Source organism: Brassica rapa, chromosome A04, assembly GCF_000309985.2.
Source record: "Brassica rapa cultivar Chiifu-401-42 chromosome A04, CAAS_Brap_v3.01, whole genome shotgun sequence".
Taxonomy (NCBI): domain Eukaryota; kingdom Viridiplantae; phylum Streptophyta; class Magnoliopsida; order Brassicales; family Brassicaceae; genus Brassica; species Brassica rapa.
Window position 1 is genome coordinate 15,946,233 of NC_024798.2, and position 13,413 is coordinate 15,959,645.

Genomic DNA, 13,413 nt, shown 5'->3' on the forward strand with positions numbered 1-13,413 from the left:
AAAGAGCCATGGCGGCTGCGTGGAACGGGAGTGAGTATTTCGACATCGACGTTGAGACCGGTAGACAATCGTTCGCGCGGCCGTCGAACGCCGAGACTGTCGAGCAAGACGAAGAAGATCTGAGATGGGCAGCCGCAGGAAGGTTACCGTCGCAGAGACAAGGGAGCCATCTATCGGTTCTGCGTCGGTCGCAAACGTCGCAGGCGCAGACTTCTGGCTACGCAGACGGGAACGTCGTGCAGACCATTGACGTTAGGAAGCTTGATCGGTCTGATCGTGAGATGGTTGTTCGTCAGGCACTCGCCACTAGCGATCAGGATAATTACAAGCTCCTCTCCGCCATTAAAGAACGTCTCGATAGGTTTGTTTCTATTTTTATAGGTTTGTTTTGATTATTGATATTCGATGGATCTTTGATATAATCTTGGTGTTGTTTTATTTGTAGAGTTGGAATGGAAGTTCCCAAGATTGAAGTCCGGTTTGAGCATTTGAATGTTGAAGCTGATGTTCAAGCTGGTACAAGAGCTTTACCTACTTTGGTTAACGTATCTCGTGATTTCATTGAGGTTTGTCTCTTCTTTTTTTGACTATCTTGTTCCACACGTAACCTTTTGTTTCTAATATTGTATCTCTTTGTTTGTGTTGTTGCAGCGTCTCTTAAGCAGCTTGAGGATAATGAAGACTAGAAAACACAAGCTAACAATCTTGAAAGATATCAGTGGGATTATCAAACCAGGAAGGTGAATGAAATACAATGTTTTGATTATTATAACTATGTAACACAAACACTAACAGTTTATATATTTTGCTGTTCTTGAAGGATGACTTTGCTACTAGGACCACCCGGTTCGGGGAAGTCGACTTTACTTCTTGCTCTCGCAGGGAAGCTTGATAAAAGTTTGAAGGTTAGTTAATTAACCCGTGAAATTATCTAATATGCTCATATATATATCACATGTTTGATATCTCTTTTGTTAGTTTTCACATGTATCTTGAGATTTATCTTTTTATTTGTTATAAATTTATTTTTATTTTTACAGAAAACGGGTAACATCACTTACAATGGAGAGAATCTTGATGAGTTCCATGTTAAAAGGACTTCAGCATATATTAGTCAAACAGATAATCACATTGCTGAACTCACTGTTCGTGAGACACTTGATTTTGCTGCGAGATGTCAGGGTGCAAGCGAAGGATTTGCAGGTTAGTATTTACACTTTACTATATTAACTTCTTAAATCGAAGTGTCCTCAAGTGTTTCTTGTTTACATTATAGGTTACATGAAAGATCTAACCCGATTAGAGAAAGAGAGGGGTATACATCCTTCTTCTGAAATTGATGCTTTCATGAAGGTTAGCATCATATACCTCCTAACTCCCTTTGATTAGTTTATAATTTATAAGCCATAATCACCAACACTTTCTTCAAATTTCTTATAGGCTGCTTCTGTCAGTGGTAGTAAGCATAGCGTTTCCACGGATTATGTGCTTAGAGTGCTTGGTCTTGATGTATGTTCAGATACAATGGTTGGTAATGATATGATGAGAGGTGTTTCAGGAGGTCAAAGGAAAAGAGTAACAACAGGTCTCTTTCACTGTCTTTAAACTTATCTATTCTCACTTATCCATTAGTCTAACTTATAAACCTTGATGCAGGGGAGATGACTGTTGGGCCAAGAAAGACGTTGTTCATGGATGAAATATCTACTGGTCTTGATAGCTCAACAACTTTCCAGATTGTGAAATGTGTCAGAAACTTTGTCCATCTAATGGACGGAACCGTTCTCATGGCACTTCTTCAGCCTGCACCGGAAACATTTGATCTCTTTGACGACTTGATTCTTCTATCAGAAGGTTACATGGTGTATCAAGGTCCTCGACAAGATGTGGTGGGATTTTTCGAGTCTCTAGGATTCCGTCTCCCACCACGTAAAGGTGTTGCAGATTTTCTCCAAGAGGTATCATACATCCTAACCCTTTTCTTTGGTTATATTCATGACAAGATCTGAGATTTTGGAAATTATAAACATTTTTAAAAAATTTTAATAAAAAAGAAATATTTTTTTTTTAATTTGAGAACCTATACTATGTAAAAAACTTCCTAAAACTTTGGAGGCCAAGGCCCTGGTTATATTGTTACATGGTAGTCCAAAAATCTATTAGTATTATAATGTTGTTATGCATGCAGGTGACGTCCAAAAAGGATCAAGCTCAGTACTGGGCAGATCCTTCTAAGCCTTATCAATTCATTCCTGTCTCGGACATAGCAGCTGCGTTCCGCAACTCGAATTACGGGCATGCTGCAGATTCCAAGCTTGCAACACCATTTAATAAGTCATCTGCGGATCCTTCAGCTTTGTGCCGAACACAGTTTGCCATATCAGGATGGGAGAACCTTAAAGTTTGCTTCGAACGAGAGATACTATTGATCAACCGTCACAGGTTTCTTTACACGTTTAGGACATGTCAGGTATTATAATAACTCTACGTATTTTGATTTTCATTACATCTATTTGTTGCATAACTTCTATGTTTCTGACATGGAACATCTTGTATGAAGGTTGCATTTGTGGGATTTGTCACCGCCACGGTGTTTTTGAGAACTAGATTACACCCAACAAACGAAGCATATGGAAACGAGTATCTGTCTTGCCTTTTCTTTGGCCTAGTACACATGATGTTCAATGGTTTCTCTGAACTGCCTCTCATGATATCGCGTCTCCCAGTTTTCTACAAGCAAAGGGATAACTCGTTTCATCCAGCTTGGTCCTGGTCTATTGCTAGCTGGATCTTGCGTGTGCCTTACTCTATCCTTGAAGCTGTTGTTTGGACTTGTGTAGTATACTACAGTGTGGGACTTGCTCCCTCAGCAGGCAGGTTGGTCATTTCTCTAGACATCCTTCTTTCGAATTTGTCTGAAAATAAAAACTTCTCTTTGTTCTTTTAGGTTTTTCCGATACATGTTACTCCTCTTCTCGGTGCATCAAATGGCTCTAGGTTTGTTTCGTATGCTGGCTTCTGTAGCAAGGGACATGGTCATTGCAAATACATTCGGATCTGCATCAATCTTGGCAGTGTTCTTGCTTGGTGGATTCGTTATTCCAAAAGGTTAGTTATTACTACTTTACTTCATACATAATAAACTTGTTATACTAAAACCCTAGCATACTTTGACAGATGATATTAAACCCTGGTGGACTTGGGGTTTTTGGATATCACCTTTATCCTATGGGCAACGTGCCATTGCGGTCAATGAATTCACAGCCACGAGGTGGATGCAGGTGTGCTCAATAATCTCATATCTAAGTTAATATAATACTTAAGAGTATATACAAATGCTTAACAATAGACTTTTTCTTGCACATCAAGCAGCCATCAGCTATATCGAATACTACAATTGGATTCAACTTTCTCAAGCTACGAAGTTTCCCAACAAATGACAACTGGTATTGGATTGGAGTTGGTGTACTCATTTGTTATGCACTTCTCTTCAACAACATTGTCACTCTCGCCTTGGCTTACCTTAACCGTGAGAGTCTTTATAATATTACTATTATCTAATGATCCATTCTTATATATATTATATATCACTGTAGCAATATTGTGAAGCTTTGTATTTTTTGTTCTTACTCTTGCAGCTCTAAAAAAGGCTCGAGCAGTTGTTTTAGAAGATCTGAATGAAGAAACCCAAACTGCTTCAGTATCAAATCCAAGACAAGGAAGAAGTGAGAAGAAAGGAATGATTCTTCCGTTCAAACCATTAACAATGACTTTCCACAACGTTAACTATTATGTTGACATGCCAAAGGTTTAATTCACTTCCGTTGTATATATCAGCTCTTATACTATTTGGTTACATAATTATATTTTTGAAATGTCAGGAAATGCGTTCTCAAGGTGTACCAGAGACAAGACTACAACTGTTATCAAACGTGAGTGGAGTCTTCTCCCCTGGCGTTCTTACAGCTTTGGTTGGATCAAGTGGTGCTGGAAAAACTACATTGATGGATGTTCTTGCGGGTCGAAAAACCGGTGGATATACGGAGGGAGATATCAGAATCTCTGGTTACCAAAAAGAACAACAAACATTTGCAAGAATCTCTGGATATGTTGAGCAAAACGATATACATTCTCCACAAGTCACAGTTGAAGAGTCCCTTTGGTTCTCTGCTAGGCTTCGTCTTCCTAAAGAGATCAGCAAAGAAAAGAAAAAGGTAAGCATGAATGAGACTTTACATAGTTGTTTGTATCCCAAGTTAATTGATATTTGAATACTAATGATATGTTTTTGAGTTTTGTTAGGAATTTGTGGAAGAAGTTATGAGACTAGTGGAGCTTGATAGTCTGAGATATGCATTAGTAGGTTTACCTGGTACAACCGGACTGTCTACAGAACAGAGGAAACGTCTAACAATTGCTGTTGAGTTAGTTGCAAATCCATCGATAATTTTCATGGATGAACCAACATCTGGACTTGATGCAAGAGCAGCTGCAATTGTGATGAGAACGGTTAGGAACACTGTTGACACTGGTAGAACAGTGGTTTGCACCATTCATCAACCCAGCATTGACATTTTTGAGGCTTTTGACGAGGTTTTGCCCTAAGTTTTCTTGGAACGCAAGAAATGTTATCAACCGGTGATCTTAACGTGTGTTCTTTTTGCTTACAGCTGCTTCTAATGAAACGAGGAGGACAGGTTATATATGGCGGGAAATTAGGTGAACACTCTCAGGTTATGGTAGACTACTTTCAGGTAAGTGTCTTGGCCTTCTCTACATAGTTGCTTGTCACCCAAGAAAACTATTATTTCAAACCCTAAACTTTCTACAGGGTATTAATGGAGTTCCTGGAATCTCAAGTGGCTACAACCCAGCAACTTGGATGCTTGAAGTAACCACGCTTGCTCTGGAGGAGAAATTTAGCATGGATTTTGCAGATTTATACAAAAAATCTGAACAGTTTAGGTAACTATCACATTACCTACATTTTTCAATCTCTTTTAAAAATTATTATAATAAACTGATCTTTAACCAATTACAGAGAAGTGGAGGCAAACATCAAGCAACTCAGTGTTCCACCAGAAGGCTCAGAGCCAATAAAGTTCGACTCAATATACTCACAAAACCAACTCTCTCAGTTTCTACTCTGCCTCTGGAAACAGAACCTCGTCTACTGGAGAAGTCCAGAATACAATCTTGTGAGACTGATCTTCACAACAGTCGCTGCCATTATACTCGGCACGGTCTTCTGGGACATTGGTTCCAAGAGAACTTCCACACAAGATTTGGTCACTATAATGGGAGCACTTTACTCGGCTTGCTTGTTTCTTGGTGTTAGTAATGCTTCATCAGTACAACCGATCGTCTCGATCGAAAGGACGGTTTTCTATAGAGAGAAAGCGGCGGGAATGTATGGTCCAATCCCATATGCAGCAGCTCAAGGGCTTGTGGAGATACCTTACATTCTCACCCAAACCATTCTCTATGGCGTCATCACATACTTCACCATTGGTTTTGAAAGAACGTTGAGTAAGTTTGTTCTCTACTTGGTGTTCATGTTCCTCACTTTCACCTACTTCACCTTCTACGGCATGATGGCGGTTGGTCTCACCCCGAATCAGCACTTAGCCGCTGTGATCTCCTCTGCGTTTTACTCTCTATGGAATCTTCTTTCAGGTTTCCTCGTCCAAAAACCTGTAAGTATATACCACTCTATCAAGTGAAAATGTAGTTAAGATGGAGATATGAGTGATCAGTTGTGTATAATGTTGTTGTTGTTTCAGTTGATTCCAGTGTGGTGGATATGGTTCTATTACATATGTCCAGTGGCGTGGACGCTTCAAGGAGTGATCCTTTCACAGCTTGGTGACGTGGAGAGCATCATCAAGGAGCCAATGTTCCATGGCACGGTCAAGCAGTTTATTGAACAGTACTTTGGGTTTAAGCCAGATATGATAGGTGTATCTGCTGCTGTTCTTGTCGGATTTTGCGCTCTCTTCTTCTCTGGATTCGCACTTTCAGTCAAATTCCTCAATTTCCAGAGAAGATAGAAGACAAGAACAAAGGATATTTTGACTCTTTCTTATGTTAGCATCACTCACGTGACAAACTTTTCATGTTTTTGGCTCTTTCTCACATTTTAGTTAGGTTTCTTTTCTATTTTACCACTGATTTAGAGTTAGTTTTGTTGACATTGACGTAAAATAAACCTAAATATATATATAAAGAATCTGTTTTTCTCTGTTTAGGATTTTCTTTGCTTTTGTAAATTTTTTGTTTAGTTTTTAAAAGCCTTGTCTCAGATACTATTATGAGAAACGGCTAAAGAGAATCTTCTGTCATCTTGTTACAAAAAAAAAAAAAAAAAAAAAAAAGAATCTTCTGTCATCTTACTTACTCCACACGAAATTGTTTATATACAAGTTTAACCGATATGCTAAACCTAGATACGGAATTTTATAATAAAGGAATGTAGATATGTTACTATACTCTATGATTCTTACATGAGTCTCCCTAATAATACTATGTTTATGCCTTGCTTTCTTTGTTTATCTCTGCTCTTAGAACAAACAACCTTGATTTGTTGGGTCTCCTTTAGAGGGACGTCGTTGTTTTTTTGGCTCAAGGAGACTTTTTGTTTTTGAACTACCGGCTCAAGGAGACTTAACACAGGAGACTTTTTGTTTTTGAACTACCGGCTCAAGGAGACTTAACACAGTGTCTATGAATAGCAATGAGTGTAAAGTGATGTCTTTGCAAATGGTAGCCTCAAGAGTCCTGAGTGGTAGCCTCATTTGAGAATAGAATATGCTTTCTTGGTGTTTCCACTTTGTTAATATCTCTTGTGGAGGTTTTGAATATACAAATGTCAGAGCTGTTACTCTTATTTTATTTTTAATTTATTTTATCATTTTGTTGCGTGACCAACCTATAAGAGTAAGATTATGATTTGGAGTCTGACACTCGTTTTCTCTCTTGCATCGAATAACCGGAGGTTATTGGTCGGTGTATTTTGATGGATTTGAAAATCCAAACTAAATCTAGTTTTATTGGTTCTATGATTTTAAAATATGTATTGAAATCTTGTGTTATTCATACATTCTAATTCAAATCAAGTGTTATTCAATCATACGGATTTACTAATAGATTTGATTTCATAATGTATTTAAATGGATTTGCATAGATTTCGTTGTTAAAAATACAAAAGCTCAAATCCGAAAGAAAACTTCCGGATTTGTAAATATTAATCCGAGAGAATTTGAAAATTTGTATATTTGTATATTTTACTTGGATTTATAAATACTGTATGGATTTCTAAATCAATCAAATATATAAATCAAATACAAATTTGAAAATACTGTATTGAAAGAACCAAAATCTCAATTAAAATCCAACATAGGACGAATGAAAATTTTCTAAAATTGTGAACAGTTTTACGAGCTACACTATAGTAATATCTTTATTATTATTTGGTCAAATGATACATACTAAAGGTTCAATTTGTAATTAAAAAAAGAAACTAAAAAGAACTTCAAAATCTTTTTAGATATATTTTTAGATTGTGTAAAAAAAAAGATATATTTTTTAGATATATCACAGACATGCGCATCAGAAAGGCTTTTATATATTTGGGCCGTAAAGTATTGTCCATCACTTAAAAAAGCGACAACTCCGTGACATTATTGTTGTGCTGGGACCTAAAAACGGCGTGCATTTTGTCGACTCTCTCAGTCGAACTTTTTCTTTTGTCCCCACCAACAAAAAGTTTTTAAGACCTTATTTATTGCAACTAAAAACATAAAGAAAATGAACAAAAGCTTGATTTGTAATGTAAATACATTTAATTAAAAAAAGTTTCACGAGTACATTTTTAACTTAAAAACAACCAGAAATAAGTAAAAACCAAAGGACTGTTTTATTCCTAAATAGAGCTAGGAAGAAAGGTTAGTTGATTTTGGATTTGTCAGAAGCATAAACGTAGAGATCTGGATCTGTCTCGTAGAAGACAATATCACCAGTGTCACTGACGTAATGATCTTTCTTAATACTTGCCACCAAACTTTCCACCAAGTGGATCGGTATTGCTCCTGACGTCTTTGGTTCTCTGTAGTATCTTCCCAACACATGTTTAGCTGATTTCGTCTGTCGCATATCATTAATTAAGATCACTAATTTAGTAATTAATCACCCTTTAATTTTAATCAAATGAAACTAGAGAGAGAGCGAGATCACTCACGGCATCAACCAAGTGATAGTGAGGGATTTGTGGGAAAAGATGATGGATCACGTGAGTTCCAATATCGTGATGAATGTTGTTGAAGATCCCGTAATCTCTATCAATAGTTGTTAATCCTCCACGTAAATAACTCCATTCCTATTATTGTACACATAACATCAATAATTTAGATTAATCAAATACTAATCATTGTTGCTTCTTATAAATTAATGTTGATCTACTTACCTTGCCTCTGTACCAAGGCAACTTATCATCGTGACCATGATGATGCAAGTACGTGACAGCGTCCAACCACATTACAAAGATCTGAAATTTTTCCAAAACTTTATGTCAAAAACAAATTATATTAGCAATGATATAATAATGAAATATATGAAACTTACAATGTAAGGAACACCATAGACTTTTAGAACTGTGACTGGACCAACGAGGAATGATAGATAAACAAGAGTGGCCAACATGATCGACCAGCAAGTAGTTGAAGTTGCAATAAGCTTTCTCTCGCTTGGGGCAAATAAACTACTGTATGGGTTATAATGTGACCCTTCTTTACCAGGACTTCTGTACCACTGTAGTCATCCCCAAACAAATTTAATTTATATTTAGTTAATACTCAAAATCTAAAAATTCAAAATTGTAATTATAATCAGGAAGAAAAATGAGGAATTAGGATTTACCAGATAGAGAGGGTAAGCGAGCATGGGGAGAGGGACAGTGTATCTGAGCATCCGTGTACTGTGGGACAAATTCTTGTATAATTTTTCTGGCAACTGGAATGCAAAATTAAGATTAAAATGTTAATTAATATTTAACAGTATGGTTATATATTCGAATTTATTCATTGCATGTGGTGTGTTTATAAGTTTTTTTCTTTTTATTAGTTCTACGTAAACTACAAAACTGAAAAATACTAAGAAAAGTAAACGAATTTCGAGAAGAATCATTTTATGCCAATGGCTCGAATATAAGTGGCCCGTTGTTAAAGTTAACTACAGTACCATAAACAATTTAAATCAGTTGTTTACTACAGCTAAACGACAAATCTGACAAGTGGTCGTCCAAGCCTCACACTGGAAAAAGGATTGATTAAAATAAATACATAGAATTCTAAGAAAATTAAAATGAAAGAGTTTCAAAAAAAGAAAAAAAAAAATATGAGAGGGGGATTACCGGAACCCAAGACTCGTCGTTTTCAACATGGCCATGGTTCTGGTGGTGTGTCCGATGGCTTATTCTCCTGCAACCACCCCCAATTATAAAATAAACTATTATTTTATTTTCATAAAAATGAAATTGGAATTGTCAATAACATATCGTTTTCGAGGCAGATGCTAAGAATCTCACTCGTTTAACTACGTTATTCATTTTTTGAGCAACAAACAAATGTATCTAGGAAAATGATGCATGTTCGTAGATATTTCAAGCTGATGTATCCATTTAACAATAAAATAAGCCATTAAAACAAAAATATATAAATATTATATTAAACTTATACATTAATTTATTCAAGGACATGTCATATGATAATAGCTAATTGGACCATAAATAGGCCCATAGCATTAAATAAAAGTTTGGTTCTTTTTTCTTCGATGCTAAAGATTTTGATGCTTTTAGTCACATGCATTATTTTACTATGAAAAATTAATATATTTTCAGTTATCAGATTACTGTTTGCTAACATGCACCAAGAATGACAAGGAAAATGTAAGAAATACGAAAACAAGAATAAATTTGCATGAAAAAAGAAGTTAAAATAAATGACTTACCAACCATGGTATGGAACGAGAATGAAGGAATGAAGAATATGACCAACCGCAGTATTCAGAAGGGGAATGTCTGAGAAGCTCCCATGTCCACTGTATTATTCAAATTAAATTTTACACCATAAACACATTTATCATTTTTTTAGTGATACTGATACACAATAGTCTAGAGAGAAAGGCAGAGAGAGAAAGGAGATCTGAGATCGGATCCGGCGTAAGGCCGGCGCGTGAGCGTCCGTGCCGCCGCCGGATCCTTCCTCTTTCCGTCAAAATGTTTCTTTTTGCTTCTTCTCCGTCGCCTTTCACTGAGTGCCTTGTCGGAGCTCTGGATTGGAGCCATCATCCGAAGGTGGTTTCCTCGTTTGGAGGGACGACGCGCTCGCGTGGAGGCCATGGCGTGAGAAGATCGGCTTGCATGTTCGAGTGGTGGTTCCGGGAGATGGAGGCTACCACAGATCCGTCGACGCCGGCTTTTCTCCGGGAGGTGGAGGCTCCTTCAGCTTCGCCGACGCCGGTTCAAGTTCCCGGGAAGATGAGGTAATCTATGCTCCTTCTTCGTCGGTTTTGGCTCCGAAGGGTAGAGGCTCACACAGCTCTACGCTGTCGGTTTTGGTTCCGGAGGGTAGAGGCTCTCGTTTGCTCTACGCGGTCGGGTTAGGACCTGTTGTCTGTTAGGTTTGGGTACTAGTTGGGTTCTGGTGGAAACGGTGTTATGGATCTTGTCGTCAAGGTGTATGCTCGGAAAAAGGATGAGCTCTCGGTCGAAGATGACGCTCTCCACCATCGGTTACGACGACAAGAGAAGGAGAGTTGAGGTATCGAGTCTCGGTTTTAATGGTCGTGAGATGGCGTCTGATGTTGGGGATGAGCTTTCGGTTAGTCCGATGAAGCCCCCCGTGACAAGTTCGACGGTTCTGAACCGGTCGGCTGAACCGCCGGAAAGAGACAAGAAGAAGTTAAGCCGACATGTGTCGTGGGATTTGGGCAGTGTCGGTTTTGGGCTGTTGGGCTTAAGGCCCGTTTTTTTTTACCTTGGTGTTTGTTTAGCTAATCGGGCCGTGGGCATGCTATTTTGTAAGGTTATTGGGCTAGGCCCGTTTCTATTTAATAAAAAAAAAAACTTGACGGAAAAAAAAAAAAAAAAACTGAACTTTCCTCAATTCAAACGTTTCAACAAGGTAACAAAATAGAATATGACGTGTCACATGACTATATTTCAAAAATAGATTGGAACAACACACAATAATTAAAAGAACCAATAAACAGTAATTAAATTGTTACAGAAAACAATAAAATGTGTTTTATTGAAAATTTCAAACGTAGATCCATAAAATGCGGAAACAACAGTAATTATAGGAAAGAAAAAGATGTTTAGTTAGGAGTGTTACGACTGATGAAAAAGAACAAAAAAAAACAAAAGAATTAAAAATCTTAGATCCCCTTTTGCTTTTAAAATAGGCCAAATTGGGTGAATAATAATTAAATTTGAAAAAAGTAAACCTGAAGAGAATCAAATCTTGAAGTCAGTGAAAATCTCATATCGAACGTACGGTCAAGAAATCAAAGACAATGCAAAAAACGAAAAAAACATATAAACATATCAAAATTAAGAAGTTGAAAGAAAAATTAAATTACCAGTCGTGGCCGAGTACGAAGATAGCCCAGAACAGGGTTCCTTGGGCGGCCCAATAAAGAGGCCAAAAGAACCAGCTATCAAAATACACGGCGGCGACGGCAAGAGCCACGACGGCGAAAATGTCTCTGGCGACATAGCTCATGGATCTCAAAGGACTCTTTACCCAACAATGCTTAGGAATGGCCGCCCTTATATCTCCGATCTTGAACGGTGGTTGTGCGCTCGGATCAAACCTTTCGTCTCCGTTCGCATTGCTACGCTGGTCCATAGCGACAACCATCGCCGGAGAAAGAGAGAGAGCTTTGAGGGATGTTTCTCTCTCTCTCTAAAACTGTGTGGGCTCTGAGTGAAATGTGGTGAAGAAAGGGTCTGATGGACTTTGGGGTATGTGTGGTTTGTTTATATAGAGGGAGAAGATGTGTAGAGACACCAAACTGTTTTCTATTTTTCTTAATTTAAGAAACTTATTTATTTCTTTGAAGAATAAAAAGTGTATTTTTGCGGTAACCTGTGCGCAATGTATCTTTGTTACGTCGTTCATTTCGATGAAAACTAAGTTAGAGAAATGTGTTACAAAAAAAAAGGCAATGCTATAAAATTTCCAGAAGATTAGAAATTGCGTTATTAAGTATAAGGATTATACCAAATTGCATTATTTTCCTTAGAAATAAGGATTATACCAAATGAATTGTTAATGTTTCGTACTTTTACTGGATATTTATGCACTGAAATGGTAGTCCTTTTTGGGACTTAAACAACTTGTATGATTTTTACAATTTAGCAAAAGAAAAATACATGTAGTCGAAAATATTTTTTTTAGTCTTCAATATATAGTTTTTTGCTAAAATTTCCTCGATTATGTATTAATCATAAAAAACGATCTATATGGATATCATATAGACAGTAGATATGACAACATTTATATGGATTTAAAAAAACGTATTAATGTGAGGGAAAATAGTTGCCACATCACTGTGATGTATTTGACTTAAGAAACAGACTTCCATCAGTTTATTTATTTGAGACGACTTGATTAAATTGGCAGTCTATACAATAGTACAATGTATAGGTAACTTTAATTTTATCAAAAAATTTGTGTAACCAATCAAATTTAATATTAGTTATATTTTATAGTTGGTTGAATAATTTTTAATTTATAATTTTAATAATATATTTTAGATAAAAAATATTTTTTAATAAACGTGTTTTATCTATAGAATATCTTATATTTAGAAACGGAGAGAGTATAACATATGTATATGAGAATCAGTTGGATTTAACAAATTCACTAGATCCGGAAATAACACCACCAAAATAGAACAAGATCAAAACATGATGTAGGGTCTGAATGAATTGCTTAAAAATGGTATAATATTCCAATTATGTTTATTAGTACTTATAAAATTAGTGATCGGTTTAACTTTTTAACATATAACTAACTTTGACTGCTGAATATGGTGTCTTGATCAAAAAAGACATTTGTGGTTAGTCAATGAGACATCATATTTTAGAAATGCAGGCAAGATGGCGTTTCCTCTACCTCTTTTTCTCTCTTAAATCAATTTCCCAACACGTCTTTACGAGTTAAGCATCAACTAATTGCTACAATTGTATACAGATTTGACCTACTTGCCTCCATTAACTACATTTCAGGCTATATGTTAGTGTATATGTAGGCATTAATTATAAATACGCATTTCAACTGAGCTTCAATGCATATATTCAAATTTTTTGTTGGAATGATTTCCCCATCTTTAAGAATCGGGTAGTGAAGACTG

General features: G+C 36.7%; 2 protein-coding genes across 2 annotated transcripts; one reads left to right on the forward strand and one right to left on the reverse strand.

Annotated features, from left to right (window-relative positions):
• The first annotated feature begins 8 nt into the window (after positions 1 to 8).
• Positions 9 to 6,050, forward strand: LOC103864997 (ABC transporter G family member 31). Its single transcript, XM_009142778.3, has 20 exons — positions 9 to 361; positions 446 to 566; positions 652 to 740; positions 821 to 905; positions 1,041 to 1,203; positions 1,277 to 1,353; positions 1,441 to 1,585; positions 1,657 to 1,958; positions 2,189 to 2,470; positions 2,561 to 2,877; positions 2,948 to 3,108; positions 3,178 to 3,281; positions 3,373 to 3,529; positions 3,639 to 3,808; positions 3,882 to 4,214; positions 4,303 to 4,593; positions 4,671 to 4,754; positions 4,832 to 4,965; positions 5,042 to 5,696; positions 5,784 to 6,050. The coding sequence occupies exons 1-20, from the start codon at positions 9 to 11 to the stop codon at positions 6,048 to 6,050; spliced, it is 4,290 nt and encodes a 1,429-aa protein (XP_009141026.1).
• Positions 6,051 to 7,763: 1,713 nt separating this feature from the next.
• LOC103864998 (acyl-lipid omega-3 desaturase (cytochrome b5), endoplasmic reticulum) lies at positions 7,764 to 12,026 on the reverse strand. Its single transcript, XM_009142779.3, has 8 exons — positions 11,635 to 12,026; positions 10,003 to 10,092; positions 9,407 to 9,473; positions 8,914 to 9,006; positions 8,620 to 8,805; positions 8,462 to 8,542; positions 8,237 to 8,374; positions 7,764 to 8,142 (listed from the first exon to the last, which is right to left on the reverse strand). Exons 1-8 carry the CDS (start codon positions 11,913 to 11,915, stop codon positions 7,945 to 7,947), a joined length of 1,134 nt encoding a protein of 377 aa, XP_009141027.1. The 5' UTR covers positions 11,916 to 12,026; the 3' UTR covers positions 7,764 to 7,944.
• Positions 12,027 to 13,413: the final 1,387 nt, after the last annotated feature.

Excerpts from the sequence above, each read along its gene's own strand:
- LOC103864997 (XM_009142778.3), top strand. The coding sequence starts at position 9 with ATGGCGGCTGCGTGGAACGGGAGTGAGTATTTCGACATCGACGTTGAG. Across the intron at positions 1,204-1,276 it reads TGCAAGCGAAGGATTTGCAG|GTTACATGAAAGATCTAACC; the intron begins GTTAGTATTTAC and ends TTTACATTATAG. Across the intron at positions 3,109-3,177 it reads TGGATTCGTTATTCCAAAAG|ATGATATTAAACCCTGGTGG; the intron begins GTTAGTTATTAC and ends ATACTTTGACAG.
- LOC103864998 (XM_009142779.3), bottom strand. The coding sequence starts at position 11,915 with ATGGTTGTCGCTATGGACCAGCGTAGCAATGCGAACGGAGACGAAAGG. Across the intron at positions 8,543-8,619 it reads TCTATGGTGTTCCTTACATT|ATCTTTGTAATGTGGTTGGA; the intron begins GTAAGTTTCATA and ends GAAAAATTTCAG. Across the intron at positions 8,143-8,236 it reads ACTATCACTTGGTTGATGCC|ACGAAATCAGCTAAACATGT; the intron begins GTGAGTGATCTC and ends GATATGCGACAG.